This window comes from Nicotiana sylvestris, chromosome 9 (genome assembly GCF_000393655.2).
Source record: "Nicotiana sylvestris chromosome 9, ASM39365v2, whole genome shotgun sequence".
In the NCBI taxonomy this organism is placed as follows: Eukaryota; Viridiplantae; Streptophyta; class Magnoliopsida; order Solanales; family Solanaceae; genus Nicotiana; species Nicotiana sylvestris.
This window is the reverse complement of record NC_091065.1, coordinates 128,887,015-128,898,379: the sequence shown is the minus strand read 5'-3', so window position 1 is coordinate 128,898,379 and position 11,365 is coordinate 128,887,015. Positions and strand designations below refer to the sequence as shown.

The 11,365-nt window shown below is 44.9% G+C and overlaps 1 protein-coding gene across 1 annotated transcript; it reads left to right on the top strand.

The window, feature by feature from the left end:
• The first annotated feature begins 2,460 nt into the window (after positions 1–2,460).
• Positions 2,461–10,402, top strand: LOC138878212 (uncharacterized). Its single transcript, XM_070157878.1, has 2 exons — positions 2,461–3,693; positions 10,271–10,402. Exons 1-2 carry the CDS (start codon positions 2,461–2,463, stop codon positions 10,400–10,402), a joined length of 1,365 nt encoding a protein of 454 aa, XP_070013979.1.
• Positions 10,403–11,365: the final 963 nt, after the last annotated feature.

Sequence of the window (11,365 nt, the reverse complement as noted above, 5' to 3'; positions counted from 1 at the left end):
ATTCATGGAAATTTGATTAAAAGGGGAAGGATTAGGGCTTGACTTTTGAAATAGAAATTTGGGGGTTTGAGGGAGCATTTGAGCTCGGATTTCGGTAAATTTGATATGTATAGACTCGTGGCGAGATAAGAAATCCGGTGATGTCAATTTTCTGTTTTTTCGAGAAGTGGGCCCGGGGCTCGGGTTTTGCCAACTTTGTGATTTTTGATATTTTTCGAGTCTTTTCGATTGGGTTGTATTCCCTTAGCCTATTGTAACGTATTACTTGTGGTTTTGATCAGATTCGATGCTCGAGGAGGTTGATTTGCGAGGCAAGGGAGTAGCGAGCTAGGATTTCGGCCTGCTTGAGGTGAGTAATGGTTATAAATGATGTTCTGAAGGTTTGAAACCCCGGATTTGCACAATGTGGTGCTATGTTGAGATGAGACACACGCTGTATGAGGAGGGTGGGGTCTATTACTACTGGGGATTTGGACTCGGTCCATCCCGTTTGATGACTCTACTATACTTTTGACTGAGACTCAATTAATATCATTATATTATGGGCTAGTTGCCATGTTTGGGGCCTTGTGCCGATCTGTAGAACCCTCAGGGGGCATTTGTATTGGTTGACCTCACTTTTCTTATCGAAATCATACCCTCAGTCATGTTCTTAACTGATAAACATAATATGAACCAGCTTTAGAAATTGTTAAATCCTAATGAGAGTAATGTGTGGGTTGAGAACCCCGTCTTATCTTAGTGTGCCCGAGAGGTCAAGTCTATATTGTCTGGGAGGGGTAGAGAACCCCATGGTGAGGGTATTTGATATGCTATGGATCGGGCTGCACGCCGCAGTAGTATATTATATGGATCGGACTGCACGCCGCAGTAGTATATTATATGGATCGGACTGCACGCTGCAGTAGTATATTATATGGATCGGACTGCACGTCGCAGTAATATATTATATAGATCGGACTGCACGCCGTAGTAGTATATTATATGGGTCGGACTGTACGCCACAGGAGTATATTATATGGGTCGGACTGCATGCCACAGTAGTATAGCGCTTGGGCTGAAGGAGCCCCTCTGGAGTCTGCACACCCCCAGTGAGCGCAGTCGACTATTCTTGGATCGGGCTGCACGCCGCAACAATATATATATATATATATATATATATATATATATATATGGATCGGGCTGCGCGCCGCAGCAGTATACTATATGGATCGGGCTGCACGCCGCAGCAGTAAAAATATGAATTCGGTTATCGTAAGGAGTAAATGAAATGAATATTGGCTTAAAGGACTTTTAACTGACTTCTTCATTCAGTTGTTGTTTTGATATTCTCACTGTTTTAATATAGAACTGCGTAGTGTTCTACGAGTTTTCTTTCCATCAGTCATTATTTATTGCGATTACTCACTGAGTTGGAGTACTCACTTTACTCCATGCACCATGTGTGCAGATACAGGTATCCCGGAGGCATAGTTTGAGCTTTCTGCTGTTGTTCAGCTTATTCCGGAGTCATCGAGGTAGCTGCATGGCGTCCGCAGGACCCGATTTCTCCCCTTATCCTCTCTATTTTCCGCATTCTAGACAACTCTATGTATAGGTTGCTACACAGACTTGTACTAGAGGCTCTTGGCTCGTGACACCAGATCGGTGGGGTTTATATTGTTATTTTATGGATTTTCCGTACTGTTTATCTATTACTACAGAGTTGTAATCATGTTAATTTGGCCTTAAATCCTATTAATTGGTAATAATTCTATATAAGGTATTGTGAGTGACGAATTGGTCGGGCTTGCCTGACATCGTGTTGGGCACCATCACGATCGGGGATTTGGGGTCGTGACAAGTTGGTATTAGAGCTGAGGTTACTAGGTCTCGCAAGTCTTGAGCTGGTTTAGTAGAGTCTCACGGATCGATACGGAGACGTCTGTACTTATCCTCGGGAGGCTGCAGAACCTGTTAGGAAAATTCCACATTCTTGAAATTCTTGTCGTGCGAACTTGTTGATCCGAATACTAAATTTCTCTTTATTCAATTCTCTCACAAATGGTGAGGACTCGAGCTACCAGATGTGTCGGACGACCACCAGTACCACCTACTGAGGCTACTAGAGGTCGTGGACGCGGTCGTGGTCGTGGTAGAGGCAGAGTAGCAGGGGCAGCACCTGTGGATACTTTAGTTGCCCCAGCTCAGGACCAGGCTCTAGCAGCACCAGTGCAGGCACCAGCTGTGCCCATTGTGATATCGGGTCTCCAGGAGACATTGGCCCAGATATTGACAGTTTGTATGGGCCTGGCTCAGGCGGTTTCAGCCATCACAGTAGCAGCAGCTACTTCGCAGGCCGGGGGAGGCAATCAGACCCCCGCTGCTCGCACACCTGAGTAGGTAGTGTAGGGATTACAGACTCCAGAGGCACCTCCAGCTCATCTAGTGGTACCCGTTCAGGAGTACAGGGTTCCAGTTATGCCAGACGATGAGCAGCGTCGTCTCGAGAGGTTCAGTAGACTTCAGCCTCCTTCTTTCAGTGGTGCTCAGGGCAAGGATGCCCAGGGTTTTCTCGACAAGTGTCAGCATATGCTTCGGACAGTAGGGATTCTTGAGTCCAGCGGTGTGGCTTTTACTACATTTCAGTTTACTGGAGTGGTCTTCACTTGGTGGGAGGCATATGAGCGGCGTAGGCCGGCAGGTGCAGCACCTTTGACTTGGCAGGAGTTCTCCACTCTCTTCTTGGAGAAGTGGATACCGCAGTCGCAGAGGGAGGAGCTGCGTAGACAGTTTGAGTGGCTTCGCCAGGGAGATATTACTGTGTCTCAGTATGAAGCGAGATTTTCTGAGTTGGCTCGTTATGCCTCATGGATAGTTCCGACTGATCGGGAGAGGATTAAGAGGTTTGTGGATGGTCTTAATTATCACCTTCATATTCTGATGACTCGAGAGAAAGTTCTGGGTATTTCCTTCGAGGATGCAGTTGATATTGCTCGTGATATTGAGACGGCTCGCTGTCAGGAGAGAGAGGAGAGGGAGGCCAAGAGGCCTCGAGGTTCTGGCAGTTTCAGTGGCGCTCCTTCGAGGGGCCAGTTCCAGCAGGGTCGGGGTCGTTCTTTCAGGCCCGCTCAGTCAGCTCGACCCGAGTACCGAGGTGGATCTTCTGGTCATGGTTATCAGGGTTCTCAGCAGAGTCAGCCATCTCTCAGCGCTATTCCAGCACAAAGTTCGTCTCGTGCTCCATCTGCTCAAGGTTCTTCCAGGCCGAGTGCATCAGCTAGCCACTCTAGCACGAAGGGTTCCCTTCAGTCCCAGTTCCCAGCACCCGGGAGTTGCTATGAGTGTGGAGAGTTCGGGCATATGCGGAGGGAGTGTCCTCGCCGTGCTGCTAGCTCATCTCAGCAGAGGGGCCAGCCCTCATCTTCTGGCCCAGTTTCTTCAACACCCGCCAAGCCGGCTAGGGGTGGAGGTCAGGCAGCCAGGGATCACCCTAGAGGGGGAGGTCGATCAGGGGGCGGTCAGGCCCGTTTCTATGCACTCCCAGGCAGACCCAATGCCATTGCTTCGGATGCTGTCATTACAGGTATTGTTTCTGTCTTCCACAGAGATGTCGTTGCATTATTTGATCCCGGTTCCACCTATTCCTATGTGTCTTCATATTTTGCTCGTCATTTGGGTATGACCCGGGGATGTCTTGCCTTACCTGTTCATGTATCTACCCCGGTGGGTGATACCATTATTGTAGACCATGTATATCGGTCGTGTTTGGTGACTATTGGGGGTCTGGAGACCCGAGTTGATTTATTGTTGTTGAGCATGATGGACTTTGATGTTATTCTGGGCATGGATTGTCTATCTCCGTGTCATGCTATTCTTGACTGTCATGATAAGACAGTCACTTTGGCTATACGGGTGTTACGAGGATCGAGTGGCGTGGTATGACTGACTATGTGCCTAGCAGGGTGATTTCCTTTCTAAAGGCCCAGCGTATGGTTGGGAAAGGTTTTCTATGGCTCTTGTGAGGGATGTTGGAGCTGAGACTCCTAGCATTGATTCAGTTCCAGTTATGAGGGAGTTTCCCGATGTGTTTTCTGCAGACCTGTCGGGCATGCCACCGGACAGGGACATTGATTTTGGTATTGACCTGGTGCCGGGCACTCAGCCCATTTCCATTCCTCCATATCGTATGGCACCGGCAGAGTTGAAAGAACTAAAGGATCAGCTTCAGGAACTCCTAGATAAGGGGTTTATTCGGCCTAGTATGTCACCGTGGGGTGCACCATTTCTATTTGTGAAAAAGAAGGATGGCACAATGAGAATGTGCATTTACTACAGGCAATTGAACAAAGTAACAGTGAAGAACAAGTATCCCCTTCCCCGTATCGATGATTTATTTGACCAGCTTTAGGGGGCAAGGGTATTCTCCAAGATTGATCTTCGTTCAGGCTATCACCAGTTGAAGATCAGGGATTCAGATATTATGAAGACTGCTTTCAGGACTAGATATGGGCACTATGAGTTTTTTGTTATGTCCTTTGGGCTGACTAATTCCCCAGCCGCATTCATGCATTTGATGAACAGTGTATTTAGGCCATATCTGGATTCGTTTGTGATTGTTTTTATTGATGATATATTGGTGTACTCGCGTAGCCAGGAGGATCACGCACAGCATTTGCGAGTGGTATTACAGAGACTGAGGGAGGAGAAGCTTTATGCAAAATTTTCCAAGTGTGAGTTTTGGCTCAGTTCAGTGGCTTTCTTGGGGAGCGTGGTGTCCAGCGAGGGTATACAGGTTGATCCGAAGAAGATAGAGGCAGTTCAGAGTTGGCCCAGACCGTCCTCAGCCACAGAGATTCGTAGTTTCCTCGGTTTGGCGGGTTATTATCGCCGGTTCGTTCAGGGTTTTTCATCTATTGCCTCGCCCTTGACCAAGTTGACGTAGAAGGGTGCTCCATTTGTATGGTCGGACGAGTGCGAGAAGAGCTTTCAGAAGCTCAAGACAGCTTTGACCACAACTCCGGTATTGGTGTTACCATCAGCTTCAGGTTCTTCTACCGTCTATTCTGACGCTTCGAGAGATGGGATTGGCTGTATGTTGATGTAGGAGGGTAGAGTGATTGCATATGCTTCTTGTCAATTGAAGCCCCACGAGAAGAACTACCCTGTTCATGACTTAGAGTTGGCTGCCATAGTTCATGCTTTAAAGATTTGGAGGCACTATTTATATGGCGTATCTTGTGAGGTATTCACCGATCATCGCAGTCTTCAACATTTGTTCAAGCAAAAGGATCTTAATTTGAGACAGCGGAGGTGGCTTGAGTTGCTCAAGGATTATGATATTACCATTTTGTATCACCCCGAGAAGGCCAATATGGTGGCCGATGCGTTGAGCCGGAAGGCGGTTAGCATGGGGAGTTTGGCGTACATTCCAGTTGGGGAGAGGCCCTTTGCAGTTGATGTTCAGGCTTTGGCTAATCGGATGGTGAGATTAGACATTTCAGAGCCTAGTCGGGTGTTGGCTTGTGCGGTTTCTCGATCTTCCTTGTATGACCGCATCAGAGAGCGCCAGTATGATGATCCACATTTGCTTGTCCTTAGGGACATGATTTAGCATGATGATGCCAGGGATGTGACCATTGATGGTGATGGCGTGTTGAGGATGCAAGGCCGGATTTACGTGCCCAATGTGGATGGGCTTCGGGAGTTGATATTGGAGGAGGCCCACAGCTCGCGGTATTCCATCCATCTAGGTGCCGCGAAGATGTATCAGGATTTGAGGCAGCACTATTGGTGGAGAAGGATGAAAAATGATATAGTAGGGTATGTGGCTCGGTGTCTCAACTGTCAGCAGGTAAAGTACGAGCATCAGAGACCGGGTGGCATACTTCAGCGGATGATTATTCCTGAGTGGAAGTGGGAGAGAGTTACTATGGATTTTGTGAGTGGTCTTCCTCGGACTTTGAAGAAATTTGATTCGATTTGGGTGATTGTGGACAGGCTGACCAAGTCCGCGCACTTCATTCCAGTATGTACTACCTATTCTTCGGTGCGGCTGGCAGGGATCTTTATTCGGGAAATTGTCCGATTGCATGGGGTTCCAGTGTCTATCATCTCAGATAAGGGTACTCAGTTTACTTCGCAGTTTTGGAGAGCCGTGCAGAGAGAGTTGGGTACTCAGGTAGAGTTGAGCACAGCGTTTCATCCTCAGACGGACGGACAATCCGAGCGCACCATTCAGATACTGAAGGACATGTTGCGCGCCTGTGTTATTGATTTCGGAGGTTCTTGGGATGAGTTTCTGCCGCTTGCAGAGTTTACCTACAACAACAGCTATCAGTCCAGCATTCAGATGGCACCATATGAGGCCTTGTATGGGAGACGGTGTAGATCTCCAGTTGGTTGGTTCGAGCCTGGCGAGGCTAGGATGTTGGGAATAGACTTGGTTCAGGATGCCTTAGAGAAAGTGAAGGTGATTCAAGAAAGACTTCGTACAGCTCAGTCACGTTATAAGAGTTATGCGGACCGGAAGGTTCGAGATGTGTCCTATATGGTTGGTGAGAAGGTCTTGCTGAAGGTTTCGCCCATGAAGGGTGTTATGAGGTTTGGGAAGAAAGGCAAGTTGAGTCCGCGGTTCATTGGGCCTTTTGAGGTACTTAGGAGGATTGGGGAGGTGGCTTATGAGCTTGCCTTGCCACCCAGCTTGTTGAGTGTTCATCCAGTATTCCATGTTTCTATGCTCCGGAAGTATATTGGGGACCTGTCTCATGTTTTAGACTTCAGCATGGTCCAGTTGGATGATGATTTGACCTACGATGTGGAGCCAGTGGCTATTTTGGGTCGTCAGGTTCGGAGATTGAGATCAAAGGATATCGCTTCGGTGAAGGTGCAGTGGAGAGGTCGGCCCGTGGAGGAGGCTACTTGGGAGACCGAGCGAGAGATGCAGAGCAGATATCCTCACCTGTTTGAGGCTCCAGGTATGTTTCTTGACCCGCTCGAGGATGAGCATTTGTTTTAGTTGGGGAGGATATGATGACCCGGCTCGTCGTCACGCGAGTTATCGCCCCGTTTCCCCCATTTTATGCTTCTTCATGTTTCGTTATCGGTATTCGGTGTGTTAGAGTTAAATCGGATTGGTTTTGATAGGAAATGAGACACTTAGTCTCTTTAAGGAAGGCTTGTTTTGGAAAAGTCAACCGGATGTTGACTAATGAGTAAGAGGACTCGAATGTGATTTCCGGTGATTCGGTTAGCTTCGGGGGATGATATGTGGCTTAGGGGTGTGATCGGAATTGATTTTGGAGGTCCGGAGTAGAATTAGGCTTGAATTGGCGAAGTTAGTATTTAGGCGAATTCCGGTTGGTAGGTGAGATTTTAATACGGGGGTCAGAATGGAATTCCGAGAGTTGCAGTAGCTTCATGAGGTAATTTTGGACGTGTGTGCAAAATTTCAGATCATTCGGAGGTGTTTTGGTCGGGTTTTTGATCAAATGCGTATTTCGGAAGTTTTTAAGAAATTTAGGCTTGAATCCGATGTAATTTGATGGTTTTAGTGTTGTTTGATGAGTTTTGATGATTGGAACGAGTTTGGGTGAAGTTTTAGGATGGGTTGGCACTTTTTGGTGAGGTCCCGGGGGCCTCGGGGTGATTTCGGATGGTCAAACGGATCAATTCTAACCTTTGGAAGTTGCAGATTTTTCAGCTGAAGCGTTGCAGACATTTGTTCTCTGCGATCGCATAGAAGGTTTAGGTAAAGCTGTTTTGTTGCTCATTGCGATCACGTTTGGTGGATTGCGATCGCATAGTATTAAATGGACCTGGGGTACAGGATTGTATTTTGTTCAATGCGAACGCGGGTGAAGGTATGCGATCGCGTAGGTTCAGGAGCTAATGCATTGCGATCGCAGGGATTTTAGTGCGATCGCATAGAAGGAATTTTGAGAGTTTGAATTTTGTGTTGTGCGATCGCATAGAAGAAATCTGGGCTGGACAAAAGGGTTTTTAATAGAATTTTATCCGCGAGCCTAAGTCTATTTCCACCATTTTTGAACATCCTTGAGAGCTTTTGGACGAGGATTAAAGAGGGTTTCGACTGGAATTGATTGGAGGTGAGTCTTATGACCTAAAAACATCATTTAATTGTAGATTCAACATCTAAATTCATGGAAATTTGATTAAAAGGGGAAGGATTAGGGCTTGACTTTTGAAATAGAAATTTGGGGGTTTGAGGGAGCATTTGAGCTCGGATTTCGGTAAATTTGATATGTATAGACTCGTGGCGAGATAAGGAAACCGATGATGTCAATTTTTTTATTTTTGAGAAGTGGGCCCGGGGCTCGGGTTTTGCCAACTTCGTGATTTTCGATATTTTTCGAGTCTTTTCGATTGAGTTGTATTCCCTTAGCCTATTGTAACGTATTACTTGTGGTTTTGATCAGATTCGACGCTCGAGGAGGTTGATTTGCGAGGCAAGGGAGTAGCGAGCTAGGATTTCGGCCTGCTTGAGGTGAGTAATGGTTATAAATGATGTTCTGAAGGTTTGAAACCCCGGATTTGCACAACGTGGTGCTATGTTGAGATTAGACACACGCTGTATGATGAGCATGGGGTCTGTTACTACTGGGGATTTGGACTCGATCCATCCCGTTTGATGACTCTACTATACTTTTGACTGAGACTCAATTAATATCATTATATTATGGGCTAGTTGCCATGTTTGGGGCCTTGTGCCGATCTGTAGAACCCTTAGGGGGCATTTGTATTGGTTGACCTCACTTTTCTTGTCGAAATCATACCCTCAGTCATGTTCTTAACTGATAAACATAATATGAACCAGCTTTAGAAATTGTTAAATCCTAATGAGAGTAACGTGTGGGTTGAGAACCCCGTCTTATCTTAGTGTTCCCGAGAGGTCAAGTCTATATTGACTGAGAGGGGTCGAGAACCCAATGGTGAGGGTATTTGATATGCTATGGATCAGGTTGCACGCCGCAGTAGTATATTATATGGATCGGACTGCATGCCGCAGTAGTATATTATATGGATTGGACTGCACGCTGTAGTAGTATATTATATGGATCGGACTGCACGCTGCAATAGTATATTATATGGATCGGACTGCATGCCACAGTAGTATATTATATGGGTTGGACTGCACGCCGCAGTAGTATAGCGCTTGGGCTGAAGGAGCCCCTCCGGAGTCTGCACACCCCCAGTGAGCGCAGTCGACTATTCTTGGATCGGGCTGCACGCCACAGTAGTATATATATATATATATGGATCGGGTTGCGCGCCGCAGCAGTATACTATATGGATCGGGCTGCACGTCGCAGCAGTACAAATATGAATTCGGTTATCGTAAGGAGTAAATGAAATAAATACTGGTTTAAAGGACTTTTAACTGACTTCTTCATTAAGTTGTTGTTTTGATATTCTCACTGTTTTAATATAGAACTGCGTAGTGTTCTATGAGTTTTCTTTTCGTCAGTCATTATTTATTGTTATTACTCACTGAGTTGGAGTACTCACTTTACTCTCTGCACCATGTGTGTAGATACAGGTATCCCGGAGGCATAGTTTGAGCTTTCTGCTGCTGTTCAGCTTATTCCGGAGTCATCGAGGTAGCTGCATGGCGTCCGCAGGACCCGATTTCTCCCCTTATTCTCTCTATTTTCCGCATTCTAGACAACTCTATGTATAGGTTGCTACACAGACTTGTACTAGAGGCTCTTGGCTCGTGACACCAGATCGGTGGGATTTATATTGTTATTTTATGGATTTTCTGTACTGTTTATCTATTACTACAGAGTTGTAATCATGTTAATTTGGCCTTAAATCCTATTAATTAGTAATGAATTCTATATCAGGGATTGTGAGTGACGAATTGGTCGGGCTTGCCTAGCATCGTGTTGGGCGCCATCACGACCGGGGATTTGGGGTCGTGACAAGTAGTAAGTAGGTATATATGATGTATTAAAACAATTTGATAAACTGCATTAATATTTGTATCACAAGATTGTATTGTGTGTAAATCATGAAATGCTAAAATTTAGCTAATACACGACAAAATACTTTACTCACTTGCATGGAACTTTTTGATAAAACTGCAAATTAGTTTTGCCATTGATCTATTTTTTCTCATCATAGTAGAAAAAGGAAGTCTTTATTTGAGCTTATAAAATTTGTTCTGCTAAAATGTAAGTTTGAAGGCAAAATAACTGTACATGCATGGATACGATCAATTTTTTTAATATATTAAGCATTTTGAATTTTCACTTTGTTTATTCTATAGGAAGCTACAAACGATAATAACATTATGCCTCCATTGAAGATGTATGACAAGAGGACTAGATCAGCCAATAAGACATCATCAGTATTTGAGTTGTTAACTACTCAGATGTATGTATGCATTACTTTAATGTGAATTCATAGGAAGTCAAAAATATAAAATTCCACCAAACTCTCGAAGAACTTTTTTCCTTAATTGTTTTTCAGTCATAGTTTATCTTCCATAAAATATATTTGACAGTTTGGGATAAACTCTTAGAGGAATACATTTGAGAAACTTTATTCACCGTTATGAGTTTTTTAGAAGTAGAATAGGCTTTTTCTGATATTCAATTTGGTGCTTATGCATTGTGACAAATTGAAGCATAAATTAGTTCTTTATTCTTCACTTATGTCACAACCCGGATTTTCCACCCTCGTGAGTCGTAATGGCGCCTACTAATGTGAGCTAGGCAAGCCAATTATTGAACAAATTACATTTATCCATTTTTATACCCTTTTAGCATTTATAAAGCAATAATGTGAAGGAAAAAAATAGCGAAAATTTAATTAAGCAGAAGAAATGTAGTGAAATATCTGAAATATGAATCTAATACAACTGTTTAAGCCTTAATCACCCAGAACTGGTGTCACAATACCACAGACGATCTAAAAGTGCTAAATACAAAGTCTGAAAACAAAGATACACTGTTTCTGAATCAAAGAAATGAAATAAGAAATAAAGGATAGAGGAGATGCTAGGGCCTGTGGACGCCTGCAGGTCTACTTTGGATCTCCGCGTGGACTGAAGGTAGCCACCCAAATGCTATGGTCCAAGAGCTGCTCCGGAATCTACACATAGTGCAGAGTATATTATCAGCACAACCGACCCCATGTGCTAGTAAGTGACTAGCCTAACCTCGGCAAAGTAGTGACGAGGCTGGGACCAGACTACCAAATGAACATGTGCAGTTATATAAAGTACAACGGAAAATAAAACAGAAATAAACAAGTAAAGATGGGAGGGGGTACATGCTGCGGGGGTGTATCAATATCAATAGTAAATCAAGAGTAACGACATAAGGACAGCTTAAAATTCACGACAAAACAATAAGAAACT

Coding starts and splice junctions, on each gene's coding strand:
- LOC138878212 (XM_070157878.1), top strand. CDS start 2,461: ATGCCAGACGATGAGCAGCGTCGTCTCGAGAGGTTCAGTAGACTTCAG. Junction 3,694..10,270: donor GTCTTGCCTTACCTGTTCAT/GTATCTACCCCG, acceptor TTTATTCTATAG/GAAGCTACAAACGATAATAA.